This window comes from Mesoplodon mirus (assembly GCF_964341445.2).
Source record: "Mesoplodon mirus genome assembly, chromosome: 14".
Taxonomy (NCBI): Eukaryota; Metazoa; Chordata; class Mammalia; order Artiodactyla; family Ziphiidae; genus Mesoplodon; species Mesoplodon mirus.
Genome location: NC_138990.1, coordinates 47,005,765 through 47,030,759, shown reverse-complemented (window position 1 = coordinate 47,030,759; position 24,995 = coordinate 47,005,765). Strand labels below are relative to the sequence as shown.

Here is a 24,995-nt window from a genome sequence, read left to right as displayed (position 1 = left end):
GGTATTAGATCAATGTAGCCCATTATAGGAATAATATGTCTAGAGCTGCCACTGTGGCTACATTACAGGACTGGGGAAGGCACGTGAGTGACCAAGCTCCAAGCCACAGCTCCTGTGACACGGTCGGCCCACCTGGAGGTGAGCTCCCAGAGGGTGCCCTCACCCAGGCAAACCACTGTGGGGTCATGTCAGTTTTATCTCTGCGTGGTGTGTTGGGCTGTGTCCCTCCACAGGAATGACTGAGGGGGCCAAAAGAGGAAGGACTAAGGATGGGGAAGAGGGAAGGCTTGAACAGCCAAAAAGTGCAAGAGGAGCAGTGTTGGAGCCTCTGCTGGCCACACCAGAGAGAAGACGCTGGCCTTCCTGGCTCGTGGCTCAGCGGCACATACCTGAGTTAGAAGGCACATCAGATCCTGACTTCTTTGAGTTGCATGAGAATGGAAAACTCTTCAGGCTCTGCCACTGAAACCGAACATCAGAAACATCAACTGCCTTGTATGGAAGTATTACAGGTCCTGAAAACTTGGTGTAGAAATGACCATGCACTTGTTGTACTAGGCTCAAAATCCAGAAGCAACAATTTTCCAGTCATGTTCCTCTAACCCCTTACCCAGTTCACCTAGTAAAAGGGGACACGTGCCTATTGACAATGATTTTAGCAGATGGCAGTTAAGGATACCCCAGAACAGTGGGGTGGAGAGGGAGGGAGGAAAAAGAATAAGAATAATTCTTGGAATAGCGAGAAAGTTCTGGAGATGGATAGTGGCGACAGGTGCACAACAATGCGAATATACTTAATGCCACTGAACTGTATACTCAAAAATGGTAAATTTTATGTATATTTTACAATAAAAAGGAAATCCTTAAGAAGAGACCCAGTATATCTAGACTGAAAAATTTAAAAATCTATTCTATCCTATTTTTTTTTGTATTATCTGCTTTCTTTCTTTAAATTTCATTATTTACACAAAAGTAGGTATATGAGGCATTACGCTATTTGCTGCTGGTAACTGGATAAAGTGGAAACTGGGAGACTCTCACATTCCCACTGGAACGGAATGTGTCCTAAGCCCAGAGGGGCTGCTGAGAGCACAGGAGGGACTCGGTGACCAGTGCTGGGGTCCTCAAGACCACTTGGCCTCCTCAGATGCCCGTGAAAATCCAGAGCAGCCTCTGCTTCTGTGAATCACATGGAGGGATTTGGGAAGGGAGAGTATATGTTTTCTCCCCAGAATTGAGAGTGGAAGGAGAAATACTCCAATGGGGGAAAAATGTGCAAGAAATGAGTTGCTTGACCACATCTCTCTGTCACAAGGAGACACAAGTTAATTTCTCGTGAATTACCAATTTCAGTAAGAGATAAAGCATTTTCTCTCAACACTTATCTTGTAGATGTTCTGGGAAGATCTCACCCAGATGCCTTCAGATAACTCACAGCATCTGCTTCAAGGTTCACGGAGATAACCAGCCCATCTATAATCTTTCCAGACACTTCTGGGAACCACCTGCTCACTCTGCAGGGATGATGAGCCCCAAATTCCAGGGGATACAGTTATGCTCTGCCAGGCAGCCCAGCTATCCCTGGAGAAGCAACTCATCTAGCCCATTCCCTCAAGGCCTCGGGGAGGGAACCTGCCAACTTGCATCAAGACTTAGATTCACCCTCTAGAAGCGAACTCACTCCCCCTCCCGTGAGGACAAAGCACTGACCTCTGGCCATAGCTGCTCTTCCAGTGTGTTCTCTCCAGGGGAGGTACGGGCCTGGGTAGTTCCTAAAAGAAAGCAAAAACAGTTCAGGTTATTTAGCTGGAAATTAACTCCCACCCAGATTTGCAGCTTTCGTGCCCTTCCTCCCTGCCCAACCTACGTGCCGTGCTCAGTAACGTCCTTTGTGTTAGGAAAGTCCAGGTTCCATTCCTCCAACTATCACCTCCATTGTTTGGGACACTGTGCTTCCATTAATGCAGCCTATTAATCAGAATCCCCAGGACGAAAAGCAAAAGTGCTACCTGGGAGGGGTCAGTAATAACCCAGTATCATTCATGGGCACATCACCACAGATGCCTTTACTGGTTCCTTAACAAAGGGCAGAACTCTCCGGGAGAGCAATGTTGGACAAATAGCTGCTGTTGTTTGGGGATCCAGGACAAATGAGGGAAGGCAGAGGACATCCGGGAACAGTCTGAAGGTGATGTGAGCTTAGGAGCTTAGCCATAACTATACACAGTAGCTGGACAGGAGCTGTCTCCAGTGGGCTTACTGATGGTGAGGCAAAGAGGAAGAAAAGGCAGGTGGAGAGCTGCTAAGACACTGTCCTTATCCCAGCTTACTTTGGGCCAGTCTTTTAAAACATTTTTTTTTTACTTTTTAAAAATATATGTACAATGAGAGACTCATTTTATAAGCTAATGAGTTTTCCCATCAAACCTACCATCAAACTTTTAGCTACAGAAATAATAGTATAGTGTACAATAACAGCACTCATTTTTAAATAAAGGAAACAAGACAATCACCCACGGTGCCACTATCCCTCTAGCCCAAGAGTGGTTTCATATGCTTACGCCCTCCTGTCCACCATCAGGCTCCTGATCAGTCACACTTCTTATTCAGTTGTAATCAATGTGGATGCAATGTTGTATCCTACAAGCTCCCTCTAATGTTGTATCATGAGCTTTTTTTCACACTGCTACATAATCTTGATGCTTACTCCAACACCTTCAAGAAACATTTATGATACTGATATGTAATCAGAGGTCTGGCTCCCTCGCTCCCTCTGGCTTCTCCCCACCCAGTTCTCTGCCCAGAGCACACGCTCCTTGTAAGAGCATATCATGCAAGAACCCCCAGACAGCATCAGACAAGGCTGAAGGGAGGCCTGACTTGGGGGAGAGAGCTTGATTTCTTTACCCCACCCTTCTTTTACAGCTTTACTTTTTGACCCTGAAAAGAATTTATCTGGAGTTTCATGAGGAACAAGAGTATATTTCCATTTCACGCCCACGGTGAGATCAGGCACTGATTTCCACTTCGGAGCTCGTAACAGGAATGTTGGCTGTATCCTGCCCCCAGATCTCAGTGACCCTTTTGAAATGCCCGGAAGAAATGCTTCTGTGCAGAAAGAACCGCATGATGGGAAGGTGTTGAGGTGTGGACAAACATGGAGTGCTTGGAAGGGCTGGAGCAAAGGGTTCATGGCTGGAGGGCAGAGCAGGGCAGGGCAGGGCAGGGTAGATGAGGCTGCACAGACAGATGGCAGCTGGGCTGTGGAGCTGTGAATGCCAGGCTGCTCCACAGGCAACAGGAAGCCATGACCAGTCTTTGAAGAGATGACTGTTAGGGTGTGTTTTAAGATGGTCATCACTCTGGGAGTAGTGGGGTAGGTGAATTCACAGGGCAGAGATTTGAGACCATTTTGGTAACATTGTTTTTAAGCCAGGATAAAAATGTATATGGTAGTCAACACTTATATGCAGCTTCTAGGTGCCAGGCACTGTTCTAAGCACTTACGTGAAATAATTCATTTATTCCTCACAACAACTCTATGAGGTAAATGCTATCATCCCCACTTTACAGTTAAGAAACAGGCCCAGAAAGGGTAAGTGACATTTTAAAGGTGACAGAGTGAACACTTGGTGATGGAAGGACTTGAAAATGGGCAGTCCGGTCCCATGGGCCGTGCTCAGAACCAGACTAAGTGTAAGTCACAGCCTAAGATTTAGACCAGGGCTCAGCAAACTTCTTCAACATAGTTAATAGGTTAGATTTTTCAGACTATACAGTCTCTGTCACAAATACTCAGCCCTGCTGTTGTACTGTGAAAGCCACCATAGATAACATGTAGACAAATTATAGAGGCATTTGAATTTCATATAATTTTCATGTGCCATTAAATACCTTTCTTTTTATTTTTCTCAACCATTTAAAAATGTAAAAACCTTTTTGGATATCAACAAACGGATTTTAAGGTGTATGTGGAGAGGCAAAAGACCCATAATAGCTAACAGAATATCAAGGGAGAAGAACAAAGTCGGAGGACTGACACTGCCCAAATTCAAAAGTTACTATAAAGCTACAGGATGATACTGGCAGAGGAATAGACAAACAGACCCATGGAACAAGAGCGAGGGCCCAGACACAGACCCACACAAATAGAGCCAACTGCTCTTTGACAAGAGTGCAAAGGCAGCACAATGGAGAAGAGACAGTCTTTTCAACAAATGATGCTGTAATAACTTGATGTCCACGTGAAAAAAAAATCGATCTAAAAATGTAAAAATCCTTCTTAGCTCACAGGTCATACAGAAAGCGGCAGAAGGCTGGATTTGGCCCATGGGCTGTTGTTTGTGAACCAATGTCTGACCTAGACACTATTTTTGTTTATAATTAATTTTTTTTTTTTTTTTTTTTTTTTGCTTTACACGGCCCTCTCACTGTTGTGGCCTCTCCCGTTGCGGAGCACAGGCTCAGGACATGCAGGCTCAGCGGCCATGGCTCACAGGTCCAGCCACTCCGCGGCATGTGGGATCTTCCCGGACCGGGGCACGAACCCGTGTCTCCTGCATTGGCAGGCGGACTCTCAACCACTGCGCCACCAGGGAAGCCCTATAATTAATTTTTATTGGAGTATAGTTGCTTTACAATGTTGTGTTAGTTTCTACTGTACAGCAAAGTGAATCAGCTATACGTATACATATATCCCCTCTTTTTTGGATTTCCTTCCCATTTAGGTCACCACAGAGCACTGAGTAGAGTTCCCTGAGCTACACAGTAGGTTCTCATTAGTTATCTATTTTATACATAGTATCAATAGTGTACATTTGTCATTCCCAATCTCCCAATTCATCCCACCCCCCTGATCTAGACACGATTGAAAAGAGGTCATCAAGGTGAAATGGGAAGATAACATCTCTGGTGATCAGCAATATCCCTTAGCCCTGGGCATCCCCGATGGGAGCCTGGGATCCATCTCTAGATTACCATGCTGGTTGCTGCTGCCACAGCTCCTCATTGGGCTTTGCCAGCACCTTCACAAGTAGAGGAACACAGGTGCTAGAGCGACTCTCCCCTGGTCTTTGAGAAATGTCCCACTCAGCACATCTCCTGGTCCTCCAGGCTTCATGCCTGAGAAATAAAAAATTGCTCCTCAAAGAAAGCCTTTGGTCTCTGTTGAAAATAGCAGTTTTCTTAAAAAAATTTTTTAAAAGATTTTTATGGTCATGGATATGCTTGTACTCTATAATTTATAAATTTTTAAAAATTGAATAATATAAGCAGAAGATCTAGCCCAGTGCCTGCACAAAGTATATATTGAAATCTGTTAATTTTGATGAAAGAAGTTGTTTCATTATCAATCCAGAGACACAATCTTACAAAATCTATGGGATACAGCAAAAGCAGCTCTTGGAAGTTCATAGCAATACAGGCCTTCCTCAAAAAACAAGAAAAATTCAAATAAACAACCTAAACTACAACTTAAAAGAACTACAGAAAGAAGAACGAAATAATGTCATTTGCAGCAACATGGATACAACTAGAGATTATCATACTAAGTGAAGTAAGTCATAAAGAGAAAGACAAATACTATATGATATCACTTATATGTGGAATCTAGAATAGTCAGGGGAGGGATGGACTGGGAGGTTGGGGTTAGCAGATGCAAGCTATTATATATGGAATGGATAAACAACAAGGGCATTTAAAAAAGAAAAAAAAAGAAAAAAAGAATCCAGAGACAGATGTCATTATTAGTATACTTTTATAGCAATGAAAGTTAAAATTTTTCTTTAGAGAGGTGGGGCTGGGTTGAGAGACCCTATCTGCTGACTCTAAATCTAAAAGGTTTTAAAGGGGCTCAGAAGAGCTTGTTTTCGAAGAGATGGATCCCTACATCTTTCCCTGAAAGCATCATGGAATCTTCTGGGCTGATTTTTTTCCTCTGCAGACATTAAATCATGCATTTCTCCATTTTGTGTGTGTGTGTGTGTGTGTGTGCACACGCGCATGCATGCGTATGTGTGCCCATCTGTTGAGAGTCATAAAGGCAGCAAGAACTTGAGGAGTAAAGAGCCAGAGAAAAGGACAGTAGAGAGAGTGAGTCCAACATTTGATGCTGTTTTTACCCTTGAAACACTTGCCAAATCATGGGCAACAGAAATCAGCAGATAAGTGGCTAATATGTTAGGCAGAGCTTCAGGCTGTCCACGGAGCTGGGGGGAAACACTGGAGTCCAGTGCCCATCAAGGAGCAGGTGCCCTGGTGAATGTCCCAGTCTTTTATTTGGGACTTCAAAGAGCTAGACCCTTGGAAGATGGATAAAGTGGAAATAGACCAGCCTCCAAAAAGACTGAAGCGCAGCTCTGAGTCAGTTCGATTCCCAGTATTAGATTAGGGTGATCTGCCCCTACCTAGCTGCTTGCCCAAAGTAAAGCCTTTATGGAAGAAGACAGCACCATCTGGAACATACAGTTATTTAATTTTTCATACACAATGCTTGGCTTTCAATTAAAAAAAATTCCCAGGAGATAATACCAAATAAACAGAAACCAAGAGAGAAAAAAATCCCAACAGACAATAGACAGTGAAAAGTGGTGGAATAATGTGGAAATAAAGGGATAATATCTGCAGCTTTGTTAGCCTGATGTTTTGTTCCCAGTTGGGGTGAGGAGTAAACCGATGGGATATGCAATGGGGCGATCCAGGAATGAGAAGGAGGAAAAGGGAAGGGCAGAGATACACCTCACACATTCCCGGTTGGCCGGGAGTCTGTGTGCTGGGAAGACCTGAAAGAGCCCCACGTAAAATTAAAGTGAAGAAACACCTGAGAATTGTCTGCAACTTTGTGTTCATTCCCCACCCTACACACAGACCAATAAACAGAGCCTTACAAATTCTAGGTCTTTGGACACCACCTCGGTCCAAATCACTGATCACTAAACCATGCAGACTCAGGGGTGACTCCTAGGATGCCAGGTTAAAAAAAAAAAAAAGAAATAAAAAACTGAGCAAAGACATCAGTGGCTGTCCACTGTAGGGAAACAGATTCCACAGTTTAATTCCAGGCAGGTTACTAAAAAATGAACCAACAACCCTCAGAAATGGAATGCAAAATTGTTAAGTTTTATTAGACATGTCCAGTTTTCAACCAAAAGTTACTAGATGTGCCATGAAATTGAAAAGTGAGACCCATACTCCAGAAAAAAAAGAAGCCAATGAAAACGTGGCCCAATTGTTGGGTTTTCCAGGCAAGGTCTTCAAAGTAGCTATTACATATATGTTCAAAGAATTAATGAAACTATGTTCAAGGAATTAAAGAAAAATGTGAAGGTTTAAAGACTCAACAAATAGAAGCTATAAAAAGAAAATTCCAGAGATGAAAAATAAAATAACTGAAAGATTTACTAGATGGGCTCAGTAACAGACTTGAGATGGCAGAAAAAAGAATCTGTAAACTTAAAGACAGATCAATAGAAAGTACATTTCTGAAAAATACAGAGGAAAAGAGATTAAAGAAAAACAAATAGAGCCTCAGAGGTCTGTGGATACTGTCAAGCATAGAAAGCACCCAGGTAAAGAGTCCCAGAAGAAGCAGAGAGAGAAAGAGGCAGAAAAAGATTTGAAGAGATAATGACTGAAAATTTCCCACATTTGGTGAAAAATATTGAGTCACAGATCCAAGAAGCAGGGATAAAAACAAAAGCAAACAAACAAAACAACCACTTTAGGTAAGAAAAACACAATTTTACCTAGACACATCAACTGTAATAATTGATGTGTCCAGGTGTAGTTTAAAGCCAAGGTAAAGAAAAAAAAAAAAAAACAGCAGAAGAAAAACAGCTTTTCATGCATAGGAGACCAACATTACAATTAACAGTCAACTGATCAGAAACGGTGGAGGCCAGAAGGCAGTGGAGTGACATGTTCAAAATGCTACAAGGAAGATGACCCCACATGCAAGCATGGGAATGTAAGAAGAAATGAAGTACAGAAAGTAAACATGTAGGCAAATCCAAAATAAGATCGTCTGTATAAAACAGAAGCCAGCAAACTATAGCTCATAGGTTAAATCTGCCCACAGCCTATTTTTGTATGGCTCATTAGATAGGAATGATATTTATATTTTTAAAGGGTTATAAAACAAAGAAGAATATGTGGTAGAGACCATACATGATCCACAAAACCAAATACTTACTGTTTGGTCCTTTACAGAAAAAATGTTTGCCCACCCCAATACAAAAAATAAAAAATGATAGTGTGGAGTTTAAAATATATGTAATGTATTGCTGTGGGCAGATGTGAATGGAGTAAATGGAGTTACACTGTTGTAAGGTTTTTCTTTATCTGGGGAGTGATTAATACTCATTTATATTAGACTTTAACATAACAAGGATGCATGTTGTAATCAAATACCAAAATGACAAAAATGTATAATCAGCAAGCTAATATTGGGCAGGATACTGAGGGGGAACTGAAACAATAGAAATGTTTGATCCAAAGAAGACAAGAGAGGAGGAGAAAAGATCATAGAACAGGTACGACACATTGAAGCACAGAGAGTCAGATATCATTTTTAAACACACTTGGGAAGAACAGAAAAGAGAAGCTTAGGGGGCTGCATGAGAGCTTCCTTCAGTGTCTGAAAGGTCTGGATACCAAGGGGGATGGCCTTGTTCCACGTAGCCCCCAAACCAGGACTGGACCAGTGGAGACAGGTTGTCCCTTGGTAGAATAGCTAGAGCTACCTGAATAAGAATGGAGCTAGTGGGAAGCAGCCGCATAGCACAGGGAGATCAGCTTGGTGCCCTGTGACCACCTAGAGGGGTGGGATAGGGAGGATGGGAGGCAGGGAGATACAAGAAGGAAGAGATATGGGGATATATGTATACGTATAGCTGATTCACTTTGTGATAAAGCAGAAACTAACACACCATCGTAAAGCAATTATACGCCAATAAAGATGTTAAAAAAAAAAAGAGAGAGAAAAAGAATGGGGCCGCCCAGGGCACTTGGTCCAGGCAGCAGCTGGGGACCATGGGGGGCATGTGGTACATACACCAGGCAGGTGTTAGGAGCTTGGACACCCTTGGTCTAGTCAATCTCTCCGTGCCTCCGTTTCCTCACCTATAAGGTGAGGTTGATAACACTTGCCTTGTGGAGTTGCTGTAAGGATTAATCACATGTAACACGAAGCATGGTATCTGACATGTGCTAAAGGTTCAGTAACTCGTAGTTATGATTATTATAATCAGTATAAGGGAGATGATTAAGCACAGACCATTTTTCAGATACTTCCAGTCTCAATATTCTGGGATTTCCTTACATAACTAGAGAGTTCGTGTTTACCCTGATGATCTAAATCATCCCTGATAACTGCCCTGGGGCGTCACAGAGAGGCTGTACCTGGAATCTAAGTGTCTAGACCTGAAGACCCAGATGGAAACTTAGGACCCCTGGGTCCTATCCCCACTGACTCCTGGGCCCTCACTCCAGTGCTTCCCACTCTGCTTCCCATTCTGCTTCCCACCAGTAAATGGAAGAAAAATTCTTGCCTTTCCCATAGCACCCCGAGGTATTGTGGGAGAAATTGTCAAAGCACTTGTGGCCTGACTGGACCCCAATCATGGAATCCCAAGGGAATTTTCCCATTTGGAAGGTTGTTTTAGCCTCAAGCTCATGGATCTATGAAGGGCTTAGAGCTCCCTGAAAAACTACCACCTCAGTATGGTCAATAAGGGAAAAAGACAAGTACTTTTCCACCCTGCTAGGCAGGAAACAGAATGTGTGTGCACACTCTTAAGAACAGGCTTGGCTGAGATCAATCATCCAAGCTGGACAGACCTGTGACCACTGGGGTCCTGGAGCCGACAAAGGGCCATCATAATATTAGGCCTTGGCAAGGCAAAGTCACACATGGTTCTCCTCCGGGAGGCCCCTCTGAACGAGTGGTTCTCAACCCACTGCCTGCTGCCCAGCCCCCAACACTGAGATTCAGATTGGATTGGCCTGGGGGTGGGGGGCCTTGGTGTGCTGGACCCAAGCAGATTTTCAAAGCCCTTTGATTGATGTTCGTGTGCTTCTGAGGTTAACAGCCCTGACTCTTCACGGAAACCCAAAGCTTGTCAGCCCAACAGCTGGCCAGCTGTAGGGAGTGTGATTTCAAAAGCAAAACTAAAACAACTCATGTGCTCTTAATTAGTAGATTTCCTCTATGTTTTTGTTATTATTTTTTACTTATACTGTGTCTAGAGCACAATTTTCTACCACCGTCCCTGCCTCGAAGAAAGATGGTCATGTTGTAACCTTGGTCAAGCATCAATCTCTCTGGACCTTGACTTCCCCATCTATAAAATGGGGATGAGACTGGCTTCCCTGTGAGAACAGGAAAGCACTGTGTGAATAGGAGAGGCCACACACTTGCAAGGGAGGACTTGTCTCCCTGGATGAATGGAAGGCACATGTCCTGGGAAGTGGGAAGGATGGTCAAGGCCAACACATGTGGAATTAGGGCCACTCCTCAGTGTACATTAAATCTGGGGGCTCTTTGAAAAAGTATAATGTCCTCACAGCAACCCTAAAGGGTAAGTAGAGGCAGGATTGACAGGCTCTAGAGAGGTTAGGTAACTTTCACCAGCTCACACAAACCACACCAGCAAGGGCAGGGTCAGGCCTCGCAGCAGCACTGCCATCCACTAACCAGTGAGCTATCTGGGTAAGCTGGGAAGGGGAGGGTCCAAGTCAGCCAGGGTTTGTCTTCTGTGCTGTCCTGGGCTGTAAGCAGGTCTTCTGGGCTTTGTCGGTCACCCTGTGCAGCAACTTATCCCCATTCACACTTAGGGCCTGTGGGATGCTGTTGTCGACCTGTGAGCAAGCACCACACAGGTCATGCACGGCTGCTGCTCCTATACCAACAGTGCTCTGAGGAGCACAGGATGTTATCAGGGTGCTTGGGCAGTCATGTGCCGCAGTCAGTGAGGGCGACCCAAGGGCCAGAGAACCTTTCTGGGGTAGCTAGACTGACCTCTGTCTTAGAATTCTAGAATGGCTGCGGTGGGCTGAACTTTGAGATCATCTCGTTTAATACCTCAGCAAACTGAGACTCAGAGAGGTTAGCAAACTTGCCAAAGACCACTCAGCAAGTTATCGAAGGCTGTGTGTGGAGCTCAGTTCTCCTTAACCTAGTCTGGCCAGCTTTCCTTGGGACCAAAGTCTGTTAAACTTACGGTTACCAAAGGGGAAAGGTGGGGAATGGGATTAACATATATACACGGCTACGTATAAGACAGATAACCAACAAGGACCTACTGTATAGCACAGGGAACTCTGCTCAATATTCTGTAATAACCTAAATGGGAAAAGAATCTGAAAAAGAATAAATACATGTATATGTATAACTGAATCACTTTGCTGTACGCCTAAAACTAACAACATCATAAATTGACTATAGTCCAATATAAAATAAAAATGTTTTAAAAGGCAATTATACAAAGGTTTTTTTTGTGTGTTGTTCTATAGCCTGAGTTGCCAACATATGGAAATTTGTTCCTTTGCCGTGTCTACAAGAAAGGTATTTTCAGCTGCCCTTACCTTACCCAGCAGCCAATCTAAATAGATTTAACAGCAGGATGCCAAAAAATGATTTAGAATTAACACTGTTACAATTTTTGGGTAGACACAACCTTAAGTCTGATGAGATTATTAAAAAATTAGAGATAATTTGGGAAGTCCCAAACCACCGTTCTTTAAACCACCCATGTCTTGTGCTGATGACCCCAAGGAGACACCCATTACAAATTCCATCCTGAACAGAGACCAACGCACCCTCCCGTCTCCACCTCTGATGCCCACCCAACACTCAACCTCAAACATCTTGTGCCCCAGGAGAGGGAACATGGCTCTAAGAGCAGTCCTAACAGGAGAGAACACATTCAAAGCTGACTTGACGTTTGGCCCTTGGCTCATTATATGACCTCAGACAAGGACTGCTTCCCTTTTAGACTGTATTTTCCTTAATCTCCTCATGGGGACACTTGAGGCAGGGTCACAGCCAGGAAGGAACAACCCAAAGAAGAGAGTCCCATGGTACAGATGAACAAGTGGTCCTGGGCAGTGGCAGGTCAGAGACCTGACCCCTCCACCATCACTCTGCTCCAGCTTTGCCTCAGCCCCAAGGGGCCAGAATTTAAAGGGACCAGGGACCCCCAAAGCCAGATGGAGGCAGAAGCAAGGATTAGTGAGCTCCAACAGGAGGGGGATCCCAGGAAACTGTGGGGGGGCCTCATGTCTCCCCCATCGGGAAGGTCTCCTCCCAGAGACAACTGGGAGGTTCTGGTCTGAAGAAGGGAGCATTGCCCGAGGACCACTGCTTCTCCCTGAGATGCAAGAGTGCAAGAGGAAATGGCTGCCTAACTCAGGAGGAAAGCACTTGGCCTTCCCAGAGCCCAGCAAACTCCCTGCTGGGCCTCTTTCTAAGAGCCAGGTGAGCCTCTGACTCACCAGTGTGTTGCCTCTTTCAATGCATGACCTTTTATGTCTGACCAGCAGACTCATCCTGCCCAAAATACCACTTCCATTAGGCCACTTCTCTGCTGAAGAACCTTTAACAGTTTCCCCTTCCCAATACAGCAAATCCAAATTCTAGACTTGCTGCATGACCTTGAACTGGTCACTTAACCTCTGTAAGGCTTAGTTTTTTGGGGTTAAAAAAAAAATTTTTTTTTAATTGAAGTATAGTTGATTTATAATGTTATGTTAGTTTCTGGTGTACAGCAAAATGATTCAGTTATACATATATATTTTCTATTTCATATTCTTTCCCATTATGGTTTATTACAAAATGTTGAATATAGTTCCCTGTGCTATATAGTAGGAACTTGTTTATCTGTTTTATATATAGGATTTAGGTTTTTAAAATGTAAAAATAACAGATTTGGATTAAATCACTTTAGAAGTCTCTTTAAGCAAAAAGACACTGTAATAACCTCTACTGTTCTTATCTAAGGATTTCAGAACCTCACTTTACCTAACCCATCCTCTCCCCCAACACCAGCCCTGCCCTTCAGCCCAATAGGCCCACTCCCTGCTCCTCAAACCCATCACGTTGAGCCCTGACCTTGCCTTTGGGTATGTTGTTTCCCCCACTTGCATGCCCTCCCTGTTCCTCTGCCTTTATCTTAAGCCCACTCATCCTCCAGCGCTCAATCGAGTTTCACCTCCCACGTGAAAATTCTCCAGCCCACATTCATCTCTCAGTTCTCTGAATCCTGTTGCTTTTATTACAGCTACTTACACCTATTTTGGTACTTAATTCTTCTCCAGTGATTCTTATGCAGATCAGTTCTCTCTCCCCAGAGGGTTCCTTACATTTGGTTTATTGTCTCCCAGGCAGGCTCAGCCCTACTTGGGTTCTTAGAAGGGTGCTCAGACAGTTAACTGACAGTAGCAAAAATGCAACTTGATGAAAATGATGATTGACAATAAAGTCCTCAAAATCTACAAGGTGCAGATGACATCCCAGGAAAGGACTTCTGAGCCCCCAGAGAAAATCCCATACCTGTGCCCGCTACTCAGGGCAGGAATTTGGAGGCATGTGTGTGAGCTGAAGTGGGGGCTGGGAATGGGGATTCAGGCATCTGATGTAGAGGAGAGAGTCTGACACCAGAGTTCCACCGTCTGCCACCAACTAGATAGGTGACTTGAGCAAGTCCCCCCGACCCCTCATCAATAACTGGAAGGATGTGGGCCACCAGAAATCCTCCAAGATTGCTTTCTACTCTTATTTGGAAAGAGTATTTCTAGAAGGCTGGGCTGACATCCTCCAGGAAGGACTCCAGGCCCTTGTGAAACAAACGTTGACTAACTTTACTTGTTCTCATAATGAAAGAGGCATTCCTTTCCTCACACAGTGAGTTCACCCAGTTCCCACCTTTGGCTTCCCAGCGACAGGCCTGGCATGGGTGTGTTACCAAGGCAAGAGTTTTCATTCACAAGCATGACAGTCTCCTGGGGAACTTCTGACCCATGCCAGGAAAATGAAATTCTAGTGAAAATGGTATTTTACTAGGCACAGGGATTTCCTTGCCAGCTTGTTTTGGCCAATTGTAGTTTTGAGATAATGATGTTTCAGTTTTCTAAACCAAAACTTTCAGAGCAGGAATCTGTTTTAATATGGGTTTTGGTGAGCCCATTTTAAAGCTTAAACAAAAGCCCTGGTTTGGTTTGGTTCTTTCCTCCCTTGGGCTCTACTGTAATACAGGGAGATGGTGAAAGGCCCTGGCTCTGGACTCAGTCTCAGGACTAAATTCAGGCTCCTGTGCTTATTAGCTGAACGAACTTGGGCAAGTATTTAACTTCTGAGTCTCAGTTTTCTCATCTATAAAATGGGGAGGATAGTACATCCCACTTAAAGGGAATATGTTATATATGTACAGTGTTTAGCATGGGGCTTGGCTATTCTAGGCAACCTCATACCACAAATTTAGTTTGAAGTGATCCTTCATGGTAATGTCCCAAGTGCCTGACAGATGATGTTCATATAGTCTCTGAAGACAGCCGTCTTCATCCTAGGCCTCAAAGAATCTCACAAATAACTTTTCAAGGAGTCAAAGCATCACACACTAAAAATAACCAAGCACATAAACAAACACAGTATCCAGGAGCAAGTATCAGCAGAAAAAAACAAAGCAGAAATAGATCAAAAACTTTGGAGACTGAAATGATCAGACAAAAATTATAAAAATACTATGTTTTAAAAAATAAAAGACAAACTAGGGCTTCCCTGGTGACACAGTGGTTAAGAATCTGCCTGCCAATGCAGGGGACATGGGCTTGAGCACTGGTCTGGGAAGATTCCACACGCCGCAGAGCAACTAAGTCTGTGCACCACAACTACGGAGCCTGCACTCTAGAGCACATGAGCCACAACTACTGAAGCCCGCTCACCTAGAGCCCATGCTCTGCAACAAGAGAAGCCACCGCAATGAGAAGCCTGTGCACCACAACGAAAGAGTAGCCCCCACTCGCCGCAACTAGAGAAATCCTGCACACAGCAACAAAGACCCAACGCAGCCAAAAAAATAAATAAATTTTAAAAATAAATAAATAAAAGACAAACTTGAGGATATTTATAGGAACACAAAATTATTTTAAAAAGTAACATTGCAAATTTGGTAAAGAACTAAATGTAAATTAAATTTGAAAAATAAAACCAATTTTCCAAATCTTCTATGATCAGGTTTAACAGCAAATTAGACACAATAGAAAGAATGAATAAACTAGGATATGTGTTATAATAAATTACTTAGAATGCAGTATAGAAAGACAACAAGATGGTAAAATTGGAAGACAGGCTAAGAGACATGGCACATAAAGTGAGAAAAGCAAACAAACATTTAATTAGCACTGCAGAAAGAAAAGATAGAAATAGTGGAGTAAAAGCAATATTTCAAGAGATACGAGCTGGGAAATTTTCAAAACTGATGAAAGATATTAAGCCACAGATTCAAGATACACTACAAATGTTGAGCAAGATTAACACAAAAATGAATGAACTAGGAAACACATATACAACATAGACTGTATATTTTTCCAAAGATGGCCATGGCATTTCCTTCCATCTTGCATGCCCTTTTGCAATATGACTTTTGTCACTCTTCCCCCCTTAAGAAATGAAGTCTATTTCCTTCCCCTTGAATCTACGCTGGCCTTGAAACTTGCATTTACCAACAGAAGCAGCAGAAATTATTCTTGAGTCTAGGCATTAAAAGGCCTTGTGGCTTCCAATTTTGCTCTTTTTGGACCCTGAGTCACAAGGTAAGGGATCCCAGGCTTTTCATGTAGAGATAAAGGCTGTGTGGAGGAGCACAAAGGCACTCCAGTACCAAGTCCCCTGATATGGCATTTTAGACTCTCCAAGTCAATCCCAGACAACACTATGTGGAACAGAGACAAGATCCCTGAAGTCATCCCAAACTGCAGACCCACTGAACTGTGTGTAAGTAAATGTGAAACATAAAACTTTCCAAAACTTACTTAAGAAGAAATAAATATGAATAATTCTATAACTATTAAAAAATTTGAGTCAGTAGTCAAAAGTCCACCAAAAAGTAATATTTCAGGCCTAAATGGTCTTATGGGTGAGTTCTACTACCAATTAAAGGAAAACAAATAACTCCATTATTAAAAACTATTCTAGAAAAGAGAAAAATAGGAACACTCCCAAATTTATTTTATGAGAATGTATAACATTGGTATCAAAATCCAACAGTAGTGAGAGAAAGGAAAGTTATAGTTCAATCTCATTCATGAACATATAAGGGAAAAAAATCCTAAGCAAATGTTAGCAAACCAAATCCAGCAGTATATAAAAACAAAATACACTGTGACCAACTTGATTTTATTCCAGGCATGTATGGATGATTCAACATTAGCAAACCATTCAACATAATAATAAATCTAAAAGGAAAAAATAATACACTTATTTCCATAGATGCCAAAAAGACCTTCAACAAACTTTAACGTTCATTCCTGATAAAAATAAAAACACTCAAGAAAACACAAATTTGTGGATACTTCTTTAATGTGAACACACAAAACACACATATATGTGTATGTATGTATGTATGATTCCCAAAGTCCATCTTCTAACTGAACACGGAAAATTTGTTCCTACTAAGATCAGGAACAAGGTGAGAATCCCCACTATCACCCTTGCTATTTAACATTGTATTGGAGTATTAGACAATGCAATCAGAAAAGAAGTAAAGGCAGAAAAAGGAAAAATATCTCTATTCGTTGATAATGTGGGACTAACCATGAAAACTCTAGAGAATCAATGATAAAACTAATTCAAACAATGAAATAATTTAGCAAGATAGAAAGTATAAAATTAACATAGCAAAAAGTAAAAGCCTTCATATACATCAATATATGGCCTGGCTTGGTTAGAAGACACAGTGGCCTATTTCTCTCTATTTTGCAAATTTACAGCAATTCCAATAAAAATACCAATACCTTTTTTTCCCTAAAGCTAGGAGAGTTGTTTCTAAAATTCATATAGAAAAATAAACACGCAAAAATAGCTATGAAATCCTGGAAAACAAGAGCAATGAAGGTAGGTGAAGTACATTACAAAATGGCCACAAATCTCTCCTGTCCTTGAATGTATGTCACTTTGCAGTATAACATTGCTGTTCCTCCCAACAAGAGGAGAAGACTATTTCTCTACCCCTTAAACCTGCAGTTGGCCCTATGAATTGCTTTGGTCAATGGGACATTATCAAAGATGATGCAAGCATGAGACTTGAAAAGTGTTGATGCTTTTGGAATTTACCCTTTTTCATTGCAGTTTGGAACCTGAGACCACATGGTCTTTAAAACAAACAAACAAACAAAAAGACAACTTCCTTTGCAATCAGAGAATTTAAAACTGAAATACTACTTCTCATCTGTGACATTTGCAAAAATTCTAAGGCCTGACAATACACTCTATTGTCAAGCTGTGGAGAAGTAGGCATTTTCATATATATTGTCAATGGGAATGTAAAATGGTATAATCCCTATGGTTGGGGGGACATTTGGTAATATCTAACAAAACTATATGTGTGGGGCCTCCCTGGTGGCGCAGTGGTTGAGAGTCCGCCTGCCGATGCAGGGGATACGGGTTCGTGCCCCGGTCTGGGAGGATCCCATATGCCGCGGAGCGGCTGGGCCCGTGAGCCATGGCCGCTGGGCCTGCGCGTCCGGAGCCTGTGCTCCGCAACGGGAGAGGCCACAACAGTGAGAGGCCCGCATACAGCACAAAAAAGAAAAAGAAAAAAAAAAAAAAAAAAACTATATGTGTATTCATCCTTTGACCCAGAAATCCCAGTTCTAGGAACTTATCCTAAGCTCTCCCTCCAACATGAATAAGACATATGTACACGATTGTTCATGACAGCATGACTTAAAGTAGCAAAATACTGGAAACAATCTAATGTGCATATTGGGAGACTGGTTGAATATATACGGTACATAATGGAATATCCTACGGCTGGGAAAAAATAAAAAAGATTTCTGAACAGATATAATGTCATTTCAGGATATATTATTAAGTGAAAAAAATCAAGATGAAAAAGAAGTTTATAGCAGATTACCTTTGTGCAAGAAGGAAGAAAATATAAGAATATATATTTGCAAAAAGAAACATAGAAAGGATATGACAATAATGAAATTGGTTACCGACAGGGATAGGTGGAAATGGGATAGATGGGATAGGGATGGGAATGACACTTCTCCGGGTATATCTTTTCACACAGTTTTGACTTTTGAACCACGTTAATGCTTTATATATTCAAAAACTAAAGTAAAATCAAGAATGGGAGAAACTTTATAAGTGAATAGAAACAGAGACAAATTTAACTATATGTCAAATACGTAACATAACCACACAGAGAGAACAAAAGAGAAAGAGTTAATACAAGTGATTTTGATCAAAGTCTTTTGATTATATACCCTGCGTGGGGCATATTCTAAGGAGAAAAGAACCACAAAGAGATTTCGGACTCTGTCCGTGGTGATGTTATTGCTGCAGTAATTCCAATATTGTGTTGGGTGTATTGTAGGATTCAGCAAATGAATAAATTTATCAACATTTTTGTAACCTCAGCTTACACTGTGGGATAAGGACAATACAAATCAGGAATAGAGGAAGGAGATAAAAGCCTAATTCTAACTAAAATTAAGACAGGGGCTTCCCTGGTGGCGCAGTGGTTGAGAGTCCGCCTGCTGATGCAGGGCACACGGGTTCGTGCCCCGGTCTGGGAAGATCCCACATGCCGCGGAGCGGCTGGGCCCGTGAGCCATGGCCACTGAGCCTGCGCGTCCAGAGCCTGTGCTCCGCAACGGGAGAGGCCACAACAGTGAGAGGCCCGCATACCGCAAAAAAAAAAAAAAAAAAAAAAGAGAGATATCTGTATAAATTCATCTCATTAAAAAGAAAACAATATTTCTTGGCTCTGTCCACTGAGAGAACTTAGACATAATGACACTCCAGAAGCAATGAACACCCCTAGCATCTCCATCTTGGTTTCTAAATAAAATCCCCTATCAATTGGCACCTTAAAGACATTGCTAATTGCATGGTGAGATAGGGGAAATAGAAGATTCGCCTGGAATAACTTGTTCCATAAAGCTAAGAAGTGCTTAAAAATTGATGGGGAAACAGGAGTCAGCTTGAAGTGGCTCTCACTGGCCAATAACCTGATCATCAAAATGAGTAATGACAGGACTGGGTTATAATATACTGATTAATAAAAGAATCCATATGTCCATTTTATATTAGAAAGATAAAACCTAAAAAGAGTGGGGCAGAGAAGAGAATTTTATTTTATGGAGGAATGCCAACTAACAATAGTAGGAGGAATGATAGCCATTTTAAAATCACCATCTTACACTCACCATGGTAATAATTCAGCCAAGAATCATCAATGGATGCTAAAAACCACTGGGTATAAGAACAGTCACTCGGTATCACGGTATCTCCCTACAGATGACTTATAAGTCACATGGGGGGAGGTACCTTTACAAGGGAGAAATCTGGCAGACACCACCTTAACCAAATTATCAAACTTAACATCACCAGTGAAAATATTTGCTAACGTCACATGTATCGCTGAATGTTACACATCAAGGACACGTGATCTACATTGTATTTCTACCTGAAGAGTTTAATCTGATTCTAGCAACAAAGAAACAGTTTGGACCAATCCAAATTTCAGTGGGCACAAAAAAAGCCAGCCTCAATTTTTCAAGGACACACACACACACACACACACACACACACACACACAAAAGAAAGAAAGGGAATAAAAAGGCTAAAGAACTACTCTAGTTTTAAAGGGTTTAAAGAGGCAGCACAAGTAAATGCAATGTGCAGTCTTTGGTGAATTTAACAAGCAAGGACTGAAAAAAATGAACAAAATAATAAAAAGTCAATTAACTTAATTCACCACATTAGCAGATTAGAGTAAATCATACGATCATCTCAATAAGTGCAGAAAAATTTATTCAGCACCCACTTATGATTTTTTTTAAAACAGCTTAGCAAATTAGGAATAAAATAGAACTTTCTTAGTCTCATAAAGAGCATCTACAGAAAAGCCTGTAGCAAACACCACACTTACTGACGAAACATTAAACACTTTCCTTTTGAACTTGGGAATAAGACAAGAGTGCGTCCAACCGTCACTGCTATGAACAGTTGTAGTGAAGGCACCAGCCAGCACAGTAAGGCAAAAGAAAGAAAAGGCACACAGGCTGAAAGGAGAGCAACCAGACCGTCATCACTGGCAGGACGGTGTATACAGAAAATTCAAAAGAATATACAGATAACTTACTAAAATTTGTAAGAGTTTAATTGGGTACAAAATTAAAAATTTATTTCTATATACCAATAACATTTTCAAAATGACAATTTAACATTCCATTTATCATATACCAAAAGTATTCGATACCTAAGAATAAATTTAACAAAGCATATGCAAGACCTCAGAGAAGACTATAAAGCATTGAGAGGCATTAAAGGTCTAATTAGAAGCTCATGGTTTGGAAGACTCAGTATTGTAAAGATGTCTGTTTTCCCCTCCTTGATTCACAGAATTAAAAACAATTTCTATCAAAAGCCCAACAGGTTTGTTTTTGGAGGGGGTCGAAATTGACAAATAGTAAAATTTATGTGAAAGTTCAAAGCCAAGTCACTTCTAAAGAAGAAGTAAAAACAGAAAGACTTGTTTCTCACAAATAATAAAGCTTACTACAAAACTATAGAATTAAGATAATGTGCTACTGGCACAGGGATAGACAATGGGACAAATAAAGCAAAACAGAGTTTTAAAACAGATGCATGCACATATGAGTCCTTTATATATGAACAGAGGAGGCTCTTCAGAATGGTGAGGAAGCAACTGACTTTTCAATAAATGGTGCTGAGACAACCAGGTCTCTTCATGAAAAACATATAAAACTGGGTTCTCCTCTTACAGTAGTCACCAAAATCAATCCCAGATGTCTTTTAAAAGACCCAGTGAGAAAAGCAATTTATAAAGTTTTTTGTTTTTTTTTTTTTCGGTACGCGGGCCTCTCACTGTTGTGGCCTCTCCCGTTGCGGAGCACAGGCTCCGGATGCGCAGGCCCAGTGGCCACGGCTCACGGGCCCAGCCGCTCCACGGCATATGGACCCGTGTCCCCTGCATCGGCAGGCGGACTCTCAACCACTGCGCCACCAGGGAAGCCCTATAAATTTTTTAGAAGGAAATATAGGATAATATCTTCATGACCCCGAGGCCAGAGAGAAGTTCTTAAAGACACAAAGAGCACAAACCAGAAAAGATTAAAAAAACTTTAGAAACGGACAGACAGTATACAAACAAACAATGGCCAGACCATAGATGACAATGCAACTGTGACCCACACATCTGCAGTAGACGGGCAAGGAATCAGCCTAGAACAGTCAGGACTTGGCCCATTGTCTGCAGCTCCCCAACTTTTGTCCCTGCTTCCAACTCAGGACCAACCAGAGAAAGCCACGTATGTTTCCCAAACGAATCATTTAAGATGCCTGGTTTCTAGTTAGCCGCCTGCAGCTAGCTTCCCCCTGGCAACAGCCGCGAGTCAGAGCACCCCTGAAGCCTTCCCCTTTTCCGTCGTCAAGCTTTCCCACTCCCCTGCCTGCCTCGGAGTCTCTGCCAAACGCAAATGATAGCAGCTTTTACCATAGCAACCTTGGAACACGTGCCTCCGTTTGTTCTCATTTGGCTGGTCTCCCTTTACTTCCCCCCAGATTAAGAAGTTTGTTCACTTAAAGTCTCCATAAAGAGAATGAAAGACAAGCTTCAGAAGATACTTGTTGGTTATACCAACAAATAGCAAGTGCACAGCCCATATGAAAAACTAAAAAAAAAATCAGTGGGAAAAAGGACAACCCATTGAAAAAAACGGGAAACACACTAGAACAGTCACTGCATGAAAGAAGAATTCAAATGGTCCATAAACATAAAGATTCCTAAGCCTCAGGAGTAATCAGGAAAATGCAGTCAGCCAGTGCAGGAAGCAGAGCAGGCACTCTAATTCTCTCTGGCCTCGCATCCCACCCAGCGACTCAGAGAGGGCGACCGACATGTACCAGGTAGGTAGCCGAAGTAGCACTTGGGCCCCAGCCAGGCCCCGGCCTCTGTCCCCGTCTCCTCCTCTCCCTCGGGCTCCAGGGCAAGAGCTTTCTGACTCTGGGCCCAGGCCTCTCATTTGGCCTGATCATCTTTGGGCTTCCCTGGTGGCGCAGTGGTTGGGGGTCCGCCTGCCGATGCAGGGGACACGGGTTCGTGCCCCGGTCCGGAAGGATCCCACATGCCGCGGAGCGGCTGGGCCCGTGAGCCATGGCCGCTGAGCCTGCGCGTCCGGAGCCTGTGCTCCGCAACGGGGGAGGCCACAGCAGTGAGAGGCCCTCGTACCGCAAAAAACAACAACAACAAAATCATCTTTAAGGCCCTCTTCGGTTTAAAAGATCCCGCCTTTCTGAACAAAGGGAGGAAGGAAGAGCCAGGGGTTGGGAGGAGAGGGACGGAGGCACTGTCTTCTAACCATCAGCTCAGAAGAAATCCAAAGCCCTGGTTTGGAGCCCACTCGTTTCAGTCAGAGTCAGTAGTACTAAAGAACGCGGTGCAATCCTTTAGGATTCATTATCCTCAAATCTGCCTTCCTCTGCCCTTTCAGCAAAAACAAGCAAAGCCCATGTAATGATCAAAATGTGCTTACCGTTAGTGGTCATAGTGGTATTTTTCCATGTTAAGAATCAAGGTCCAGGGAGGTAGGACTTGCCCAAGGCCACAGAGCACTAGAATCTGGGTCTTCACGACTCCTACACCTACGGCTTCTTCCCCACCACGGGGCTGTTGCTCGCCCACACTTTTCACCTGTCCTAAGAACTGCCTGCCCCCCACAGCTGTGGGCACTTAAGCTCAGCACTGCAGCCTGCTTATTCTCACCTGTGCATTTCGTGCTCATGAAAATTCCTCTCCCAAGCTCTGTGCCGAAGCAACATGGGACACCAGCAGGGCTGACCCACTGGTTGCCCTCTGAGCAAAAGGCAGACTTACCTTGCCCCAGCAGCAGCAGCAGCCCCAGGAGGGAAGTGCGTGGCCGCAGCCCCATGCTGGAACCCTCCAGACGTCTGCAGACCGATGGGCTATCACTCTTCCTTCTGTTTTTATGCTCCTCTGTTGTCTGATAGAGCGTCTGTCATAAAGTTTACTGTCTTCACCTTTGAAAGGGGCAGTGGCCAGCTGTAAATGATAAACATTAACATTTAGGTAGATGACTTCTCAAGGTAGATGGGTCAAAGATGGGTGGCATGTTCTAGACAAAGGCACCAGAAGACCAGGACCACACAGCCCCCTTCGCGTGGCCTTCCAGGATGGTGAGTGCCCAGAAATTGCTAGTGTCGGGCAACTGGAAATTGCTGGCACTGGGCTGGAATCCCAGGTCAGCCACAGCCATCAGAGCTTGGGGGGCATCCCTTAGGTTAGCCCCAGCTTTCCCGCTGTAAGCTATGGAACTAAAAGCCATGAAAGGAGTGAAAGTACTTTGTAACAACTGTAAACCACCCATCTCCGAATGTGAGATCTCTAGTGGGCAATGTGTTCCCACAGTGTCTCAGGAGTGCTGCTGGGCTCCCTAGTCTCCGTGGCACAGAAAGGTTTCTTCCGATCCCTGCCCCTAGAGCCAGGGGTGGCCGGGAGTGTTGGGCTGAAGTGTGTGCCACACATTTATTGTCTGCATGTTGAATGAACAGATGTTAGCCAGAGAGGTGAGCCATGGAACTCATCTGATAGAACTAGAAGTTTCCTTTGGGCAAACGAAGTCAGAATGCTGGGCTGGGTCCAAACTGGGCAGATGGCGCTGGAGTTTAAAGCCTGGGTGACAAAATAGCCTTGAGGGGGTAAAGTTGAATTTTTTTTCCACAAGTATCAAGGAACAATGGCCTTTGGTTAATAGAACAAATATATTTAAACCATCCTTGCATTTTGGTGACCCTTATGGCAGCAAGGCTGAGAGCCTGACTTTTGAGTCTAGCTAGGAGTCTGGAGCTGGTTTCTATCACCCAACCTCAGGTCTTGATCTGCTGACACTTTTCTCAAATGTTTAAAATCATAGTCAGGTTCTCTTAAGTATAAAGTGAAGACTAAGTGGGCGGCCCTTTGTTTCTGGCTTCCACATATTAAGATGTTGTTTTCCTTTTTCACCTGCTCAGAAAAGTGCGGCTTGTGGGTGACCACTGGTTTAGCTGTGACTAAGGCTCAGCCTCAGGGCTGCACGGAGGTCTCAGGTCACACCAAGAGTGTGGATGCACTGATACAACTTGACCAGCTGACGATCGGCTGGTCCTGGAGCCTGGCAGAGGGCAGCACACAAGGCAGAGAAGGAAGAAGAAGTAAACCCAAGGCGTGTCTGCAGGAGCCATTGGGACATAGATGCTTCTGAGCATCTGACACTTGTTATCTTCACCAAACTGCCCACAAGCTCAATGAGAGACCCAAAGCTGCTGTCCTGCTACAAGGATGTCAGGAGTCCACTCAGCTCCAGGCCACCAGCAGCTTTGAGGAGCACCCCTGAACCTACTTGGACTGAATGGGTGTTCATAGGTCCCCACTCATGCTTAAGCCAGTTGGAGGTGGGGTGGGAAGCGTGATGGGAAATGGGCAGAAATAGCCTGGCTCTGCAGTCTGTGTATTCCTTTCTGTCTCTTACTGCTTCTCTGCATGACCATTATGGCCCAGCTGGACTGGCACACATACCAACTTCTCACCTCTTTTCCATTTAGAAAAATTGAGAAATGACTTAAACACATATTTAACCTGTGTGAAGCATTTTTATATAGTACAGACTGAATTCGCTCTTAGATAAAAAAAATCTTTGAGTCCTGTCAGTGCATCAAGGAATTCTCATCAACTGTGAGGCAGTGGGGGAATAAC

The 24,995-nt window shown here is 43.2% G+C and overlaps 1 protein-coding gene across 1 annotated transcript in view; it reads right to left on the bottom strand.

The window, feature by feature from the left end:
• Nucleotides 1-24,995, bottom strand: part of PLB1 (phospholipase B1) — a 193,667-nt gene that overhangs the window by 102,689 nt on the left and 65,983 nt on the right. Inside the window, exons 6-8 of the mRNA XM_082643282.1 lie at nucleotides 23,121-23,306; nucleotides 1,711-1,772; nucleotides 390-462 (exon numbers count right to left, since the gene is read on the bottom strand). Coding sequence (XP_082499408.1) covers nucleotides 390-462; nucleotides 1,711-1,772; nucleotides 23,121-23,175 — 190 coding nt within the window. The 5' untranslated portion in view covers nucleotides 23,176-23,306. The remainder of the gene's footprint in view (nucleotides 1-389; nucleotides 463-1,710; nucleotides 1,773-23,120; nucleotides 23,307-24,995) is intronic.